At 34.8% G+C, this 21,277-nt stretch overlaps 1 protein-coding gene across 2 annotated transcripts; it reads left to right on the top strand.

The window, feature by feature from the left end:
- Positions 1 to 5,183: 5,183 nt before the first annotated feature.
- On the top strand, positions 5,184 to 20,227 carry LOC108370057 (uncharacterized). 2 transcript variants are annotated; one of them, XM_017625293.1, is made up of 3 exons: positions 5,184 to 5,196; positions 12,311 to 14,409; positions 19,211 to 20,227. In XM_017625293.1, exon 2 carries the CDS (start codon positions 13,050 to 13,052, stop codon positions 14,397 to 14,399), a length of 1,350 nt encoding a protein of 449 aa, XP_017480782.1. In that variant the 5' UTR covers positions 5,184 to 5,196; positions 12,311 to 13,049; the 3' UTR covers positions 14,400 to 14,409; positions 19,211 to 20,227. The 2 variants fall into 2 exon arrangements, with proteins under 2 accessions (XP_017480782.1, XP_017480783.1); XM_017625294.1 differs by lacking the exon at positions 5,184 to 5,196 and having other exon boundaries at positions 11,754 to 14,409.
- Positions 20,228 to 21,277: the final 1,050 nt, after the last annotated feature.

Raw genomic sequence — 21,277 nt, 5'->3', positions numbered from 1 at the left:
TGCCAAAAAAAAAGTATAGATACGAGCGTTTGATATACATAATGCGACACATTTCCTAAATTTTATTACTTCTAAAATAAGTTAGGTCTGGTGGTCCTGAGATCTTATCCCATACTGTTTACTTCAATTTGATGTGCCTACTTCTGTTTTTAACCCACTGCCGTTTTAGCCCCGGCGCTTAAGATGAATGAATTGTGCTCAACGGAGTGCGCAAACGCTTCTCAGCAAGTCTTATCTCAGCTGTCTGTCATCGAAACACGCCTGGTAATAAGACTGACGAGTTATCTGTTATCGACACCTGAATGGAAGATCGACCTATCGCGGCAGGCAATGCGAAAACGCCCTATCTCAGATTTCAAAAAATTTTCAAAAACGCCCTATCTCGGAATTCGGTTCAAAAACGCCCTGCACCTTAACTCCCTTCACCTCAACTCATCAAAACTCACCTCAACCAACTCACCTTATCTCAACTCAGCTTAACTTATCTCACCTCAACTTAGCTCACCCTGGTTCACCTTAACACCTCCCATCAACTCACATCAACTTAACGCACCTCAACTCACCTCACTTAAACTCACGTCTACTCACCGCATCTTAACTCACCATAGGTCTCCTCAACTCACAATTGCGGTGGTTACAATTTCAACCGCTGGACGAAAAATAATTCAGTTATAGAAAATCTACATAATTCACAGGCGATTACATAGTTGATTCAAAAGTTGAACAAAAGTAGGCAAATGGCCAACTCTATTACAAGCGATTAGTTGAAAGGCCATTTACACCAGAACTGCTTCATTCAACTAAAAGTTGCCCGTAAAATCGCCTCATGTAAATTCCCCATTAAATCGACATCGGGCTGCAGAATAGCAAAGCTCACATCAGAGAACCTCACTTCTGTTAACAGAGCCCATGCTTGACGAAGCCATCAGCCTGACAGAGTATTACCCAAAATCCAAATTCTTGCTTACAATTCGAAACCATTAGGAGCAACTGAGCGTCTACTGAGGAAATACCCAGCTTTATAAAGGGGAAGGAGGATCTCATTTTAACGCAGTTTTTACGAAATTCTTATTTTGAACAAAAAAAAATGATATTCATATTTGAGGGCTATTAATTTTTATGACACTCTACGTATGTATGTACGTATGGTAACAAAAAAGTAATTATCTCAGACTAATTTTCAATTTCGAAGTTTATTTTTAGCTTATGTCAAAAAAACACAAAAAAACGTACATACATATGTACGTATGTATTAATCGATTTCACGTCGATTCTATTTCCCGCAGGTCAACAATACCGAAACGCATGCACGTAAATAATACATACACATGCACACACTTGTAGAACAACAACAAAAAATTTCACATTGACTAGGCAATTACTATTTTACTTGTACTGCTGAAAATTGTATCGAAGAAGTAAGGGAACCAAGAAGATAGCGTGCAGTCAGTCATATTTATTTGATTTACATGCACACCATTTCCATATACATTTTCAACTTTATTTTAGCGTACGTTACTCCATTGTGCATACTTTATTCTGCACCATACTCCATCATACAGGCATTATACTGTGTTACGCGGCGTATACGCGACATTCATGTTATTTTCGACACTCATACGCCCAGTGGTATGCGCAAACCGAAATCAATGTGAGTTTATTACAATTTAATATGTATGTATGGATGTATGTATATATGTGTGCATGCCCATTTTATTAAATAATTTCGCAAACAAGCGAATTAATGCGCTGTGTAGGTAAGAAAAAAATTCGAGGGGGCCCTATATATTTTGCATGCCCTTTACTCATTTTTCGCTTAATGATTTTCACGTACTTTCTATTAAACTCACTGGCCTTCTGCGCTGCTGCACTTACATTTTTTTTGCCCATACATATTTACATACATATATTTTGCTTTCACACAAAACGACGAGTGTTGAGCGCTTGTAGTCTTGAGTTTTTTCCTCTTCCTATATCTTGATTGCACACTTTTAATACTTCCTACACGCACTTTTTGAATTTTATTTTTATTTTTTTTTCTCATTAACTTCAATGACACTTTTATTTGCTACTTTTTTATTGCTTTGACTTTGTAAATATTTTATGTGTGTATGTACTTGGAAGTTGACTACGTACTGCGCACATTCTTGTACATATGTACATAGTTACTTGTATGTCATTTTGTGCTGCTACTGCTGCTGCTGCTGCTGCTTCGGCTATATATAGAGCGCGACATGTTAAGTCTTTCCACATACAAGNGCACAAGTGTTGTATAATGACTGGCTGGCAAAACAAAATATTTACAAGTGAGAGAAAGTAACAGAATGAAGTGAGTGGGAGAACCGAAGCTAGAAGAGAGTGCTTAAAGCTGCGTTTGAGTTAACAAAAAATTTGTTTAATAGTCACGTCACTACCCGATTAGTTTACACTCTGTGGAAAGGCAAGCAAGTAATGAGAAAGTCAATTAAATTTTTATTTTTTTTATTGGGAGAGTGAAAAGGCTTCTGCTCTCCTGAAATTAAACATATTCAATTTTGAGTTGTATATTGGTGCTTGGTACTGCCGAGACACAAAACCAAAAATGTCATTTTTAATAGCTGATGAAAGTCCAAAGTGTCAGTTAGTAATAGTAATTATATTCAATACAATCTACTCATTCGCTCAACAGCTGTCTAGAATGACATTTGCAGTCAAAGAATTCGATTTAGATGTTACAGCTGTTTGTTACTAGCAAAGAAGTACGTGTAGAATGCTCTCCGCATTGCTTGCCGTTTCCAATATCGAACACTTAACTTTAGTTTTACACACTTCGTCCACTAATAAATAAATATCCGTATTAATAAATATATAATAATAAAATAATAATAATAAATAATTTTTCGCATTCATATTCGACTTTATCGTCTTCGAACTCAACTCCGTATTCGTAGTCGTTTTCGTCTACGTCTTCGGAGCCCCTCAATATTCGCATTGGTCTTCAAGTAAGTCACTGCCTTCGTATTCACCTTCGTAGCAGTCTTCGTACTCGTTCTTCTAATTTGTTTTCGTATTCATCTTCAAAAGCCGTTTCAAAAACGCCCTAACTCAAAATTTTTTAAATGGTTTTTTCAGTTGATATAGAGCGTTTTTCAACCAAATTTTGATATATGGCGTTTTTCAATCAAACGTCGACTTCTAACAAAAAAAAATTGGTTTCCACGTAAGCTTTATTATTACACGATTGTTGTTGTAAACTGGTCGATCTATGTAAGTATTTTGCTATGTGCAAGAAAAAAATTTACATAGTATTCTTCTTTTAGATCCACGCAGTCCCTCACATCATTAACAAATCACCAAAAAGAGGTAGACGCTCATAGAGAAACGGTTAATTAAATTTGTGTATTGAAAACATCTTCAACATCACTGGTCAAAAGTGACATTTCTAATGTTGTTCTATTTACACTCAACTCAGTGTCTCTCATTAACATTGAAATCTCTCTTTACGCCGATGTTTTTATTTATCTAAAGTTTTCATTTATTATTGATGCAAATTGTTTACTTTTAAGCTGCTTTCTTTTAGCGCAAGCTCTCAGCAAATGTCAAAGATGACATTTGTGTTCAACCAAACCACGCTCTCTCTTATGCTTTCACTTCATTCGCTTTAATACAGAATCTACAGAAACCTTTAAAAACCTTCTCACGGGCGATATATGTATGTAGTTTGTAGATCTCTCTCGCTCACGGACTAATTTGCGATTGCATATTTTTTATAAATTCTCTCATAAAAGCTTTACTTTAAGCTGTTGAACCTAGTTATTGCTGCTACTTTTTTCATTTTCTAGGGAGTTATGAAAGTTTCTACGGAAAGCATTATTTTGTCACAAAGTTCATTAATAAACTTTTTGTGTAATTTGAAGTACGTCATCATGCTACGAGTACGTATGTGACCCAGTCTGTAAGAACTCTGCCTTGTTCCCGTAATCAATTCTTCATGACTCTGATTTCAGTAAAAAGAGTTGCTGTTATAGCAGAATTAAAACCATTCTGTGATATATTTTACTATTGGATGTATGTTGGTTTACGTACATGGGCGATTAGCGCGTTCCCTAGGTATTACACTCACTTTATTATTTAGTTGCTAAATGAGCAAGTTGGGCGCCTAAAAGTATTTAGTATTAAATGCTTAAGCGTATTGTTTTAGAATGCTTGCAGCTCTCAATCGGTATATGAAGTATTTTTTTAAGACACAACATCTAGACTGTTTGTCTTTTCCTTTCAAAACTGTAATCCTCAGATCTTTAAGATTCTGTTACAGTATGCAGATTTGTAGCGCAATCAACTTTATTATAACAAAGCACAGTCTCTTCCACACAAAAAAAAATTTCGAAAATGCTTTATATGGAAAAAATGCCAAACAAATTGCATACTCAAAAAAGTTCTAAAAAAATCTAATTAAAAAAGTTGAAAATTCGCTGTATTTTCGAAAGTTTTGTACAAAGTTTGGGAAATTGGCGGAAAAATTATAAGAATAAAAAATTTTGCATATATTGTGGAAAATTTGCTGTGCCAATACTTTGTTCCGGCAGTGTATATGAATTGAAAAAAACACAACCGAATTAAATGCTCATATAAAAACTACACTTAATGTGTAAAAAAAATTAAGCAACGACAATTCCCATTTAAAGACAAGTAATTTTTAACCGAGTTCACAAAGGGGTTATCAATTCGTCGGCATATATTTTTTTTTTTTTTTGTTTAATGTATGAGTACCGCATAACTTTGAATCACGTTAACTGATTTCTATAATTCTTTTCAAGGTAAGGTGGTACCTCAGAGGTGGTCCCATACTACTTTAAATATGATTATTGGATCATGAATAAATTAACGATACCCTTAAATTTTTGTATGAGAGTTGAAGTCGGTTTTGTTTGTTGCTTAAAAATTATTATTTTATCGACAACTATTCATAAGCGCACATACGGTTTGTCGCTTACAGCTCTATACAAATTTTAACGGCACAAATTGTTGAACAATAGAGATTCGTGTCACCTTCGAAAAATTTAAATTTTTCTATTTATACAAATATAAATTTTGTACAGAAAAAATTTTAAATTTAACAAAAGTTTACCTACGTACTGTGAACTCGCCTATAGCTCGAATATTGCTCTACTTTTCTATGATTTGACTCTCATATTCCAATTCGGCAGAAATTTTTAGGTACAAAAGATTTCTTGTCGACTAGTGTATTTTACCAGCTTCTTCTCAACTTCACTTTCGTGCACACAAACTTCAGCAAACTCCACATGACTCACTGATTGGTTAAAGAACATTAAAAAAAAACAGAATAGTCTATGACGTATGAATTGAGAAAAGGGCACAAGAACACATACTTCTTTATACTTCTTCTTGCTGTCATTTGTGCTCCTACACATCGTTGCTCTTTTCCTTAACATTTGAAAGCTTACTGCCGCTTTGACTACTCAACTCTCACATTATATCTCTCTCTCTCTCTCTCTCTCTCCACTCGCTCTCATTTTACTTTTCACTCTTTTCTCAATCACCATCCAAGCGAGGGAACATTCCGCTCCCTGGCCTTTTTGTTGTTCTTCCACATGCAGTCAAACCTCAACATTAAATATATAAAACCAAGTGACAGCACAATGTGGATGGCATTTCGTTTTGGCCAACACATTCGGAAAAAGGACCTCTCACAAATGGCTGAAAACAAGTGTCAGTCTGCTCGTAGCGCACAAATCATATTGTTCGCTCTTTAACGTGGAAAATTCTCGCTCGTCCTGTTACTGTTAAATATTTCACTATTATTGATATTTCTTTGTGGAGAAGTGTATATTCCAACAAAAAAAATTATAATAATTTATTGCACTTTAGTGCAGTAAGCAATTAACTAGTGAAGTTTGGCCGCAGAAAAGAAACTGTAAACAATTGTCAAAAATATCTAAAAAAAAAGTGTGTGCCAGAAATGATTTCATAATAACAACTTGAAACGGCGAAAGGAGGCCAACCAAGCCAAAGTGGTTAAAAGGAAAAGTTTAGCAGTAGACAAGCACATGTACCTGCACATATGTACATAAATAAGTATGTACATACATATACATAAACATATGTACATACAAATAAATGTGCTAATAGACCACAGTTGAAAAACAATTTGTAAACAGTGAAAGAATTGTACTTACCTACATAAGTAGGTGCGGTTGGAGGGCAACACACACACACACAGGAGGCCACAAAAGCAGGTTAGTGCACTTGAGTTAATGAAATGACGCGGAATCGCGTTGCAATTTCAGTTTTTTTTATCCATCAAGTGTGTGCGATATACGGAAATTGGCGTATAAAAAAAGGATGGTTTGTGACATAAATACAATGAATACATCGAGCCCTAACCGTCAAAACAGCGTAAACGAAATTTTTTCAAAATTTTTATTTTTGATGCAGAAATGCATCTAGATGCTCTAGGAATATTTCTGCATCAAAAATAAAAATTTTTTAAAAATTTCGTTTACGCTGTTTTGGCGGTTAGGCCTCGACGAGTTTCCAACATGTAGTGAAATTGTTTGGTCAATGTTCATGACTACTTACATACATAGTTCATGCTTTGCTAACTTTATGTGCTATATTATATAGTCTATATGTCGACATTTTTGCGCGAAGCCAAATTTTACAGGATAGCGTTTTTATACCTTTAAAATTTTTTGGATGTATTTTATCAACTGACTTCACAAAAAGGAGGTGGTTATCAATTCGTCGGAATATTTTTTATTTTTTTAATGCAGGTTATCGCATAACCGATTTCTATAATTCTTTTCAAGGAAAGGTGGTAGGTACCTCATAGGTGGTGACATACTAACTTTATTTAGATGCGGTCATTGGTACTCTTAAATTTTTATATGAGAAATTTACTGGTTTTATTATTTTTACTACGTGCAAAATACTTTTGTGCGGCATATACAATAATTTCGCCCACAAGAAAAAATGCATTGTAACATACGATAAAATGTACAATAAATTTTTGGCATAACAATAGCGAGCTCTAACCGCCAAAATAAAGTAAGCGACATTTTTTTCGAAATTTTCTGCATTTCTGCTTAAAAAAAAATAAATAACAATAATTTTGAAAAAAAATGTCGCTTACGTTATTTTGGCGGTTAGGGCTCAATATTTTACCAGGTGATGTGTTGTGGGGGAAAGAACAAATTCACATCACAAACTCGCTTTGGAAAAAATGGTACACACGCAGCGGGCTCGATAAAATGCAAAATAAGTGATTTCAATATTTTTTAGTATAACATTTTTCTCGAAAAATTTTTGAAAGTTCTGGTCAGTAGATACCTATATAAAAAATATTATGTCAGACAATATTTCATTCCTATAAAAAAATTCAAAAAAGGAAAAAATAAAAATAACAAAACCAGCTAACAATGAAAATAGAATGATTAATAAACAAATTGTGAATGGGCACATATAAATGTGTAATAACCCTGCAAAAAATGGGACTAATCCGGGATGAATCCGGGAGCAATCGCTAAAGAGCATGCGACTAATACCACTTTTGATCTCTTTGCATGGAATGAACTGTTCGCTTTTGTTCGAGCATGTCCTATGAAGAGACTAATTGTTCACCTTTATACCTGAACAGGTATAAAAAGCGATTAGTCACTTTTGAAAAATAAAAATAAAAATTTGCGGCAGCTGAGATTCGAACCGGGGTACTCAGTTTTGTCAGGCGAATACTCTATCTGTGTGCCAACGCCGCACATGAAATTTCATTGACGAAGTGCGTACATATCATTAAATCGTTAATAGTACCCGTTAGAGATGAGTTGGGGACTAATTGATCTCCAATTATACCCATAAGGGATGAGTCGAGACTAATTGATCTCCAATAGTACCCGTATGAGACTAGTTGGGACTAATTAATACCCGATTGAAAGTAATCTCGGAATACTCTCTTTAGAGATTAGTCGCACAAATTTTTGCAGGGAATGTTTTGTATGAAAGAGTAGCAGAAAATTTTGTTACTCATACGCCATGTTGCACATGGCCGTACTAGCATACATATGGCGTGCAAGTAATGGTTTTCATGTTGAAGCTTAGAATCCAGCTCACAAGAAAAATCGCAAGAAATATTTTCCATTATTTCTGTTGCTTGAAAAAGCACTTTGCTTTTGCTGTAAATTTTCTTGAAGAAATAAATATACGAACCTTTTTTAGATGAGAGCTGCAAACTGATTTAAACAATTTTAATACACGAAAATGTTTTGTCCATTTCTTGTGCGTCATTTTATATGATTTTTTCGTTTTTCTTGAGAGCTGGAAATATCGCTTAAAATTTGAATTCTTTTCATTGGAAATGTTAACCTAAAATCGAAATATCTTGGAAAAATTCTACGACCCAAAATTAAGTTTACTTCTCTCGGCATTTTTGTGTATCATTTCAACGTCTCTACAGTGTAATTTTAAAGTTAATGTTTTTTTTCGAAGCAATTTAATCCTTAAACAAGTAAGGGCGCACCCAATATGGCGGACAAAAAAAATCAAAACCAATTAGATTCGCTTAAAAATTTACAATTATGGGGTTTTGGGGTTGCTGATTATGAATCTGAAATCAGGTTTTAAAAATTCAAAGTGGAAGATTCATATTTGACCTACCATTTATCACGGAAAAGTTAAAAACAGTCGAGATGAGAATGTTACTCATACGCCATGTACTGTATGGATCTATGTCTCTCATCCAAGACTTGAAATAATTGCACCCCCAGAGCCAGGGCCATTTTCATTGTTGCACAGTGTAATTGATACCAAATGGATTCCATATACCTTCGTTTGGGTTTTTGTGCATGTAGCCGAAAAATAACGGCATTTTTTTGGAAATTCTCTAAAGAGTTAATCATGAAAACATCAAATTGTTCACCGTATCAGCTAACTTGTGCCTGCGACCATAAAAAAGTATTACAAAGTCTAAACGGCACCACTAAGAGGCCAGAGGGTTGGACTAATTTATATTATCAAATATATACACGTTTTCTGCATTTGGTAGCGACCGTACAGTACGTCGTTCCATCTTCTTCTGGTTTTGCGTAGAACTTTCATTTCAGGTACATCCAAAGTCTTCAAAATTTCATGCGACATCGTCCAAGCTTCTGCGCCGTATTTATGAAAAAAAGGTCTGTTTTATGATTGCTCCTAAACTGAGGCTTGCGAAATAAGAAACGTTGTCGGAAACTATGCTGATAGTAGAAGTATCGATTTCCCACACAAATGAGTAAACGGATGCTCGAGCTACCCATGATCCTCAAGGTGCAGAAGTCGTGGCCCAAAATACAGGTTTCCAAGTGTCCAGGATTATGTGAGGAGCTTAGTTTCTGATATCCCTCAAGAGGGAAGACTCTGGCTATTGATTGGTTCTCTAACGACGCATTACCTGCTGGTATCGCATGCCTTTGAACTGACTCTGACTAATCATCAAATCTGTAGGAGGTGCAGAACGAGCCCACAAAAGCAGCAGTCCGTCTCTGCAGAAAGCCTTATTTTATTGAAATGGTAGCTCAGCTTGCAGTGTTCTCTCAGGTAGCCTGCAAGAGTGTTAAGACCTTACCGGCTAAATTCAAGCAATCTTTCGAAGTTCCTACTAGTTTGAGTTATGAATTTCTTTGCTTGCCTTCTTCCCTTTACTTCCGCCAGCGGGCAACAATCTGAGAATCTTCGAAGATCCTAAGTAGTTCTACTCGGCATCATGCAAGCGCATTTAGGCTCCAAGTTTTTTGAGACTGTCAGCCCATTCGTATCCTTCAAACTCTTCATGTCCACGATCCCACCACAGTCTCACTCTATTTTGGGCTCCTGCTGTTGGCTACAACTGTCTACAAGCCTTGGTATGACTTCTAAATGCGTCTAGGACTTTTGGTGATGCCTGCCAGTACATTTAAATTGACCCCATTTGTTCTTCCAAAGACACAGATTTTGATTGAAAAGACTTTCGCCTGAAGTATGGTTGAGTAAAAGCCCTCTGGTAAACTTTTTTGGAATCTTGGTTCTAGTAGTCTATCCCAGAACTCCCGCCATAAATCTTCGATCCGTCGATATATCATACTTGAGACCCTTTGTCTATCATAGATATTATCGCTGCACAGTAGGGCTGTGCGATTAATTGATTACTCAAAATTTTAATTAATCATAAAGTAAATAACTCAATTATTCGATTAATTGGAAATTATAATTACTCAAAAGTTCAGTTACTCGAGTAATCAAGATTTTTGATTAACCAAAAACCAAAATATTTGAGTAATTTGCTTTATGATTAATCAACATTTCGAGTAAAATGAGTAATCAACATTTCAACTCTTTACATATAAAGTAGTTGAAGTTCCTTGATGCTCTGAAAACATCGTTTCTGTTTTCAAAAATTGAAACGAAAAATTATTTTCATATACAGAATGTAAAAAAGAAAAAAAGCATTTTCCAAAGCAAACTCTTTTAACGAGCAAAATTATTATTTTTTGAGTAATCATATTTCAATTAACTCGACTAATCATCGTTTTGAGTAATCAAAATCTTGATTACTCGAGTAATTGATTAACCTTATAATTGATTAACCAACTTGCTCGAGTAATCGAATAATCGCCCAGCCCTACTGCACAGCATTCCATCTCAGGAATTCTGACATTGTAGGACTATCTGTGAGCATGATAGTGGGATCATCCTTGGATGGCTTTAGAGCATTTAAGTCCCACTTTTCATACTGATTACATGATGCTACATTGGGCAGCCGTAGGGCGCACCAGCAGGCCTCCTTTTCAAGCAGAATTCACAGTGAAGGAATGCCTCTAAACACACCAAGGACATTCGTTGTCGAGGTGTGCATAGTCATGGCCACGTAGACCAAGCGGTTTAGCTTGCTCAAGGTGGCATACGCGCTTACTTGCTTAGCTTTAGGGCACCTAGCTCAGTTCCACATGTGTGACAACGCGTTGACCTAATCTAATCTGACCAGTGATTATTCAGCAGAGTTATGTATTTTTTCTAATAAGACAAAAGTCATTCAACAACATCACAAACCAGCTGACGGTCCGTACATGACTAATTAGTAACGCAAGCATCGACCCAATAAAAAAAAAGACACATACCGCACTACTTCAAATAAAATGAAAGAAGCAAACGAAAGAAGTGAACAATCAAAAATATGCAAAAATAGAGCACGCAAGCCAGTAAAATTGCCAAACGACCAAGCGTCTATATTGCCAAATGTCATGCAAAGTTGGGTGGGGTGAGGTAAAAGTTGTACGAGAAAGCAAAAAGTAAGTAAAGCAGTGCCAAGCTGCCCAAAAAAAAAATTGAATGACATGGCTGTGTAGACAGAGGTAAGCGCCGCAGAGAGTAAACGAAACTGCCAAAAGCATGACAAGCAACGAAATGCTAGGAATTCAAGAACGAAAAAAAATCAGCAAATACAGAAGGAATGCTGCTATCGATTTTTATTTTCCGTTGTACTCCGAGTTAGCAGCAAAGTGCGCGCGCATGCTTAGTGATTTTGTGCAAAAATTTCTTTTGAGTTTCGAAGGAGCTTTCGCCCAGCAGTTTCTCAGCTATGTATGCTCTCTGCCATTTAGCATACATGCCTCCACACATCCGCTCTCCAAAAATCTCAACGCTATTAGAGTTTTAAGAGGATTGTATGTATGGTGCTAGGCGTATAGGCAGATAAGCACTTTTAGGCTGCCATTTGGCCAGTTTGCAATACACACAACATACTCATATTGCCCGTGGTCGGAGCGGTGCAAAGAACGAAAACGAAAATCTTGAAACGGTTGAAGAAGTTGTGAAAACGATTTCTAATTGATAGAAAAAAAAGGAGAAAGCGAACTCAAATTTAATAAAAAACAGGAGCTGATTTTGAATTAAATCAATAAAAAGTGCAAGAAAATGTGGCCAGTTGTGTTTAAGGCAGGCAGCGAAGGCGTGCAATAATGTGCCAGCAGGACATACTTCAGTGCAGCTGAACTAAGAGTAGCAAAAAAAAAACCAGGCAAATTTAGTGGCACAGTGGCAGTTAACCTACAGCGAATTGGCCTGTATTACATTGCGTGGACCAATTTGTGTGCATAAATGGGTGTGTGAGCGTTTTTTGCGTATGCGAATGCGGCTGCTGGAGGCCCCCCGCCCCCCCTATTCGCTGTGACCGAGTGACCGAAAAATTGCCTGCGTAAGTTGGCTACAGCGCCTTAATTAAAATTTATGACTGTCAATGAAAACGAAAAATTAGCGCAACACGCAAGCAAACACAGGCGAAAAGCCAACGCTGCCCAACTGCTAGGAAAAATCAATATTGCAAACATTTTTCGTGACCATCAAAAAACTCGGCTAGGATGTTTGTTTAAAATGCGCTGAAGTGAGGGTGAAAGTATGAAAATAAACTAAAAGTAAAATACAAAAAAAAAAAATACAACAACAAAAAAGTCAGTTATATAAATCACTTAAAAAACACCTTAATGTATAGTGGCGGTGTTATTTAGGCTTAGCCAGCATTTTTTAATCCAACGTCGACTATCGGAATTAATCGCACGAGTTTTTTTAGTGTTTGTGCGCTTAGCTGTGTGTGACTGACATATGCTACAATCGATAGCGAGACGACAGCTAACTAAAACACATTGTAGCTGTCAACGTGCTAAAAGGCAATACATATACACACATACATAGAGACAAACTGGCTGTCGATTTGTACACCCACGCCTAGGTGGCTGGCGAATGTGTTTGGCGAAGGAATTTGACGGTGGCCAGAGAATTGTAGAAATTTTTAGCGCACAAAGCGTTGCTTGCATCCAACATTAAGTGCGAATAAAAAGTGGAATAAAAAACGCTAAATCAGAAATCAAAACTAAGTCACTTAACTTAGCAGAATTTTGAAAAACTTCGCCAACAAACTACAATCAAGCAGAACGGCAAAGGCAACGTCAGCCAAAAACTCGCTTGCTCACCTAAAAACTGCTCATACTAACTGCCAAGCGTGAATCGCGCTTCGTCTCACTCACTAGCAACAGCCCACCACCACCACAATGGGTAAGAAAAAGGTGCCTAGCGAGGACCTTATCGTCCCACCGCAGGATCAGCGCATTTGTGGCACCATTTGTGTGTGTCAAATGACGCTTGTGCTCAGTTCGGTGGCGCTAGTCTATCTAACTGTCGCCATTTATATGCCATCGACTCGCGCCTTCAAGAGCGGCATCGATCCAACGCCCGTCATGTGCACCACCACACGCGCCGTCAACAAGGACAATTGCGAATGGGGTTCGTGCGGTGAATGGTGTCTGAGCAAGACCTCCGGCGCCTGCATACAAATCTATGTAAATTTGCGCAGCAACGGCACCAATCTCACATTCCAGAATTGTACAAATTCGGCGAATAAGACGTGCTATGGCATCGATCAGGACCGCGCCGATAAGGCGCGTTGCATTAATGATGAGTGTAAAAATTTGACGGGCACATTCAATTGTACCGAAGGTCAATGCCTAAATATAACCGATGCATTTGAGTGTGTTTTCAAGAATAGCGATTCGCCGGTTAAGTGTTCGGGTCGACGGGGGAAAATCAATTGTATGGATATAAACGGTTTGTATTCGTGTAATCGTGGTACGTGTCGTAAGATACGCACCCCCTACAATTGTGATCGTCGCTGTGTCGATATACCGACACGCAATAAGAATGTTGTAGTGTTAAGCGGTGATAAAGTGTATTTGTCGCAGTGTCAGAATGCCATCAATGCCGAAACGAAAGAGGAGGTGTGGAACGAATCGGCCGATAATGTTGTGATGGCATCGTGTTATTTCATTAAGAATACATCGGATCGCGTTGAGGCCGTGGATTGCATTAATGGTTCGACGCTTGAGCACAATATGCTCACCGATTTGACGAATTTCACTTATTTGAGTCATTTGCACATATCGGTCTCGGTGCCGACACCCGAAATAGCGCCACCCGATTTCGATTTGACCATTTCGAATGAATCGAAATTGATGATAAATCTGGAGGGTTGTGTGAATACGCTGATGGATGAGTGCAAGGAATTCTTGAAGGATTTCGGCCGTGATGGCAGCGATCATAATGCACGCGCGCGTTTTCCTTGCTTTTATTCGCCCTCGAAGAAGGAGATTGTTGTGGCACGTTTCGATTTGGAGGTTACCTATCGTCAGTTTGTGATTGCCTCGGTGGTGCCATCGGTGTTGTTTGTCGTTTCGTGTCTGGTGCTGCTGCTCTGCCAGAAGACTGTCTATGTGGGTGATGATGCGAAAATGCGGTTCAAAGGTTGTGTGGATACGGATACGATATTGGCGAAAAATAATATAGGTTCACAAAATAATTTGGGCGATACTGGTGGAGGGGGAGGCGACGATGTAATGGCACTATGAGATCCGTCACGTAAGCATGGGGAATTTTATTTTCATTATATTTACTAATATTATTATGGAAAACAAAGGAACGAACGAAAAAATCACCAGTTTATTGTGTACATCTTTTGGTTTGACTTTGGCCAGCTTTTTCACATACATGCATATGTAAATTGTAATGCTTATTCTACACTTCCAGCATACTTTCAGCTGTATCAACGCGGATTGAAACCACCTGAAAGCTCAAATATTTATCCACCTTTTTGAGCATTTGTGCTGTTGTTATTGTGTCTGTAATGTCGTCGCTTATGGTGTAGGTTTCAAAACATTTTGTGAATAAATGCATTTCGATAATTGTAGTGAGAGAAGAGAGTTCATAAATATATCCGTATGTACTAAGTAGATGCAGTCCGTTTTTTGGCGTTAGCTTTGTTCGGAGGCTTAGAGCTTTCACTGAGTAGAAACGCATTTGTTAAGCGTGAATTTTGTAAGAAAAATTTTATAGCTTTTCAATATATAATCATGTATGTACGTAGACTTCGTAAAAAAGCCTTATGACGGATTTCCACAACCCAGTAAATGTCAAGGTTTAATAAAAAATTTGGGCATTAAAACAAAGTATTGTCTATTACCTATTGTTTGCCTAGGGGACATTCGGTGTTATATAGATTCCCTTAAAAAGTCGAATTCCAAAATTTCTTTAGGTGTTGTGGTAAAAAAAAAATTGTATGGCAAAGTTGTGCATATACTCTACCCGAAAAAAGTACTGGCATAATAATAAAAAAAGTATTGGTACTAATAATTTTTTGTCCGATAATTTTTTACGAAAATGTGGTGGATTCATACTACAACAAGAAATATAAAAATATAATGTTTAAACTTTATGCAAAACTCGGGAAAATTCTATAAATTTTCATCTTTTCAATCCAATTTTTTGGTACTTTTTTAATTTTTTGAGTATGCAGTTTTGTAGCCCATCAAATTTTAGTATAGAAAATTGAGGTTTAAATTATACAAAAAGCATTTTCGAAAATGTTGTTGTTAAGCTTGCAGTTTATCATAATAAAATATATTGTGCTACAAAACTACATACTTAAAAAATCTGTTTAAGAAGTTGAAAATTTTCATATAAATTTGTTGAATTTTCCTGAGATTTGCACAAAGTTTAGAAACTATATATTTTTTTAGTTGTGGTGTTCACATATTTTTATAAAAAATTTACGCAAAAAAAATGTAATTAAAATTGTTGCATATATTGTAAAAAATTATCTGTGCCAATACTTTTTCGGCCAGTGTACATATTTGCGTTGTTAATTGTTTTAAGTCTGTTCGTAAATGATATTTTTTAAAAGGCATATCCTTTTTGTCATTTCCACGCCTAGTGAAAACTCGGCATAAGAAAAATGTAGGCGGATTTGCGCATGAAAATCAATGGCAAAAACTTTAATTGAAAATTTGCATTAAATAATATTCGTGTCTTCCCTTTTTGCCTGATGTAAACTCGGCATTATACAGAGAACTTAACGGCCAATTTCCTCTAGACATTGAAATGACAAAAAATCTAATTACTAAACTGAGCGTTAAATATAAAAGCTCTTAACATTTTTTAGATGACACACATTTTTCGACTTTTCAGCGTGCAGTGCAATTTCAGCATTAAAGCTTTCGCTATGTAAAAAATAAACTTATACAGTATTTCCACAAAGCAATGAGGTAATAAAAATTTGATTTACAATGGTTGCGGATAAAAAACTTTTCTTATTAGAAAATTAAAGAATTGTTTTGCCATTTCGAAAATCTCAACGGATTTTCTGGGTTCTGGGTAAAGTTTTTGGGATAATGTAAATTTACCATAAAAATATGAAAAACTTAGTTAATACCGTTTATTACTTCTTGTATTTCAAAATACGTATTCCTCATAGTTTGGATTTGAAATCTTTAGGATAGTTTGAAATTGACCATGAAAAGAGGAAGTAGTTGCCGTGAATAACTCGGTTTTTTATATTTCTGTCGATATTATCTTAAAAAAAACTATACTTTATTCAGGGAATAGTTAGTGGAAATTCGGTATTAGTGTAGTAATGTTTCTGATATATACACATTCATACATGGTACATTAAATTGTGTAAACAAATAGCTTCGTGAGTCTAATTTGAGCATTCTGAAGTTCGGAAATTTAATTCAGTAATGTGGTTACTTTTCATCATTTAAGATAAACCTGTAGGTTATAGTCATCACTAATGCAAAAGGAGCTGCTCGACAGATAAATTAAAAAAAATCAAGTCTTAAAAATGCTAGCTTTATTGACACTTTAGATCGGATCTATAATCATTTCCTATGCAAATTTAAGCAGTTTTTTTGCTTCCCTAAAATTTCAAATCTATTCAACAGCTCCTTTTACATTTTACATTTTAAACGCTCAGTTACAATTTTATAACCTATTTCCTCCTAAAACCAGATATATACATTTTTATACATTTATATATAAATGTGGTATATTTTCTTAATTAATTGCGCTTTTAGACCCCTAAATTTGCTAACATATCGAGCCCTAACCGCCAAAAGGATGTAAGAGACATTTTTTTCAAATTTTTTTTATGCAGAAATGTTCGAAAAGCATCTAGATCGGCGATGGGAAGCGAGCTTTTACTCAGTACAGCCTACATAAAATGTATAGAAAGCTTAAAAAGAGTTTGCCCGCGGGCAAGACGGTGCCCATCACTGATCTAGATGCATTTCTATATCAAAAATAGAATGTTGAAAAGACGTCGCTTATATCTTTTTAGCGGTTAGGGCTCGATATTATTTAAACTTTGAACTGTTCCAAGTATGTATATAAACTTGGAGCTTTCACAATACAGCATAAAGTTTAGTATACAAGTTTTGTCCGTCACTTTCATAAGCGAAGTATGCAAACATATATACATGCATACATTCATATAATTAAAGACATTCTTTGAGTTACCCAATTTTGAGAGTATGAGATTCTTTTTCAATCTTTTGTTGTGTCTAGGAGATTTTGGAGGGTTCAAGGTAGTTAAAGAAATCTCTTTGTATCAACATTACTTTAGAAAAAAATATAAGCTTCATATCAAAGTTGAGAGCTTTTACCAAATGCATATAAACTTTATAGGAAATGCTAGGGCATTCGGAAGAAGAGAACTTACAGCGAAATTTCAGCAAAAAAAAGTTTTTTGTAAGACAATTGAAAGGCAGTAGGCAAGATAGTTCGAAAGAATTTGTTTATACCGACACGAAATTCTTACAAAACAGATCTCGCTTGCCAACTTTTATGGTGAAAGCCTATTTTAACAGAAAGACAAATGATTAGGTATGTTCACATATAATTTTCTCGAGAGATCCGAGGTTCGAGTCCTCGGGCAGCGAATTTTTTTCCTTTTTTTGTAGTTAAATTTGTAATATTTATTGTTAATTTTTTTTTATTTAATTTTCGTTAAATTTTTAGGTTTTATTGTTTTGAAAAGAAAAATATTTTTTTTAATATTTTTATTGAGCTTTGTACCACAATCGTTTATTAGGAAAAATTTTAAAAGCAACAAAGTCTAAGCGGTAGAAGTCATAGCAGCTATTTCGGAGATCACCACATCTCCTCATCAGACAAAAAAAAAATTAAGTAATAAAAAAAATAAAATGTTAATAAGCCACAATAACATTAAAAAATAATTAAATTTTTTTCTTATTTTTAAATTTATTAATTTAGAGAAAAATTCAGGATTTTATTTTATTTAAAAAAAAAAATATATATTTTTTGAATTTCATTTAACTTTCGGAAACTTACTTTTTTCATTTTTTAATTACATTACATTTTTTATTTTTTTTTTTATTTAATTCTGGTAAATTTTTTAGATTATACCGGTTATTTAAAATGAAAAATATATATTTTTTTTCATTTACTTTTTGACGATATTTTTTATCAATTAGTCAATAAGAAAATTTAAAAATATCTTTACACCTGACACCCTAGCAGAATCTTTCTTTCACAAATGACTATTGCAAATACCGTAAATAAACGAGTTCTGTATTTTAATAAAGTTTGCACTAAAATAAAGTAAATTCTCTGAAAAAAAGATACAGATTTTCTAAAATTGTTGAATAGGAGGGTTCTTGTCTTTTTATCTACACACATGCATACATTCAAAGCGTTAGATATTTACTTTCTACAACTCTTGCATACATACATACATACTATGTACATACATATATGCAGAAATGCCGTAGACCTATTTCGATAAAATTACTGAGATGTCATAAGGTGGCCCTTATTTTTTTCTACGTGCAAAATGAAGATATCCACGAAAACTTTAAAATCTTAAATACATTTAAAATTAAAAATTATTATTATTTTTTAAATCGCGTAGATTCGAAAAAAAATTGCTTTAAATTGGATAAGATTGACATATTATTAAATCTTATTTAAATAAATTCATAATATCCCTAAATTATAGCTGGTAAAGTCAAAATTTTTTCGAAAATAAATATTTTTTAACTCCAGCAGCGGCCACTAATTTATTTTATTTTTTTTAATTTTCGTGGATGGCTTTATTTTATACGTAGAAAGAAATAAAGGTGTATCCCATGATGTGGATATTTTTAAGGATCACCCTAATATGTGCATATGTATTTCAAAAACAATATAACAGTTATGTAGGTTTTTTTGCCACTTTATATCAATAGAGCATTTAGTTTTGATTTAAATTGTTTAAACTTAAAAAATTTATATCCTAGAATTATCAGTATATATGTATCTTAATTTCAAATAATTTTTAAACAGAATTCTACAGCATTTATAAATATATTATTTGAATTTCTAGGCATTCCTCTGCTCCAAGAAGACAGTCCAGTACATCAGGCCGGAGTGTTTGCTATGCAATAGAGCGTGCAAACAGGTTAACTGTAACAACAACAACAACAACATTCTTATACCATACTCACTTCACTAACTCAATTCAAAAAGAAACCAAGAAAAAAAATATAAAAAAGTATTTTATTCAGCCCACTAAAAAAAATAAATAAATTACACTACCCGCAAATTGCGCTTGCCTGCAAAAAAGGACATCTTTTGCTAGAAAAAAAAATAACGAAAAATCTAAAAAAAAAAATCGACAAACAGCAATCAAGTGTTGCTGTAAGCAGATTTCAAAAAAACGCTCGAAAGCAAGTAACCTTTAATTAAAATAAATATTTATTCGCACTCCTTAGCTGAGAAAAAGCCGAATAGAGCAGCAGTTCGGCCAACACGAAAATCTTTTTCAAATTATTCATTCAGACAATATTAGATTTACGCATGTAATTTAAACGATTTTTATTAACAACTTAAGTCATTGTTTGTGAACCAAGAAAAAAATACTTGCTTTAAGTTTTTGAAATTTCAAAAGAGAAAAACAAACTGTGTATTCACGCCAATTTTAAGGCAAGACAAAGTTTTTATACATTTTAAGGCTAAAACTTATTGTAAATTTGTTAAAACACAAAACCTCTATCCAAGCGCTTATTGCACTAATTTCGTACAAACGGGCACTCAGACACACACACACCCAAAAATATTTCAAGAGTAATTCACCTAAAGTCACAAATACATACACACACAGACATATATAAGCACACAAACTCACTTGTTATGGAAAGTCAAACGGTTTGGAGGGATGCGTGATCAACAAAATATTCAAGAAAATTTTGGTACAAAAAAAAATTTAAAAAATTTTAAATTAAATGAAGAGAAACTAAAAACCAACTCGTAAACGAACACTAAATGTAGCAAAGGAAACTAGCACAGCAAACAGACTAGGACAACAACAACAGAAAATAGATGACCAAAATTATGTAGCACACAAAAAAAAAATATTAGTTAAAATAGCATACAGATAGATAAATATGGAAAGTATTTAGCGAAAAACAGAAGAAGAAAAATATTTAAGAAAAAAAAAACTTACTGAATTATTAAAAAGATAAAGGAAAGGGGAAAAAAATAAAATAGTATTAAAATCAAAAAATCACTGATGTAATAAAAAACAAACCACAGGCTTATAAACCAATCGAAAATTTACATACACATATAACAAACCACACCAAAACAAACTGAAAATACATACAAATACAAAGACCGTTAGCTTTAACGCTNTATTAGTTAAAATAGCATACAGATAGATAAATATGGAAAGTATTTAGCGAAAAACAGAAGATGAAAAATATTTAAGAAAAAAACTTACTGAATTATTAAAAAGATATAGGAAAGGAAAAAAAAAGTAACATAGTATTAAAATCAAAAAATCACTGATGTAATAAAAAACAAACCACAGGCTTATAAACAAATCGAAAATTTACATACACATATAACAAACCACACTAAAACAAACTGAAAATACATACAAATACAAAGACCGTTAGCTTTAACGCTCGAACAATCGAATAGAGTATTCCAATACAAACACAATCGAACAATAAGAGTAGTGAAAGCACGAAACGTCTGGGCTCTCGAGCAAGCCAACGATTACGAGTAATACCAGCAGCAGCAGCAGCAGCGGCAGCGAACGGGCCCCAAATTGGCAACATGAAGAAAAGCTCAACAGCTACGACGACAATGTCATTCCCAACCAGTCCGACCATTTCGGCGCATACTATCACCGGCAGTAAAATTAGTTTGGGCAGCACAAAGACGGCGACTTCGGGTCGTTCTAGTCGCACGGGTTTGCAATCGCCACAGCGAAAGAAGAGCGATCTAGAATTGGAGTCTATATTGGAGAAGGCAAAATTTTACACATCGCTGTGCCTTGGTGAGTGTAGTGTGTTAATAAAGCTTTTTGATTTATGGAAATATGCAGTGGCGGGAAAATAAATAGGGGCGCGATATTTTAACAAATTTTGGCAATTTTTATTTTGCT

Source organism: Rhagoletis zephyria, unplaced genomic scaffold (assembly GCF_001687245.7).
Source record: "Rhagoletis zephyria isolate East Lansing unplaced genomic scaffold, Rhagoletis_zephyria_1.1 Rzeph_scaffold_03985, whole genome shotgun sequence".
NCBI lineage: Eukaryota > Metazoa > Arthropoda > Insecta > Diptera > Tephritidae > Rhagoletis > Rhagoletis zephyria.
The sequence above is the reverse complement of the archived record's forward strand: the minus strand, read 5'-3'. Positions and strand labels throughout refer to the sequence as shown.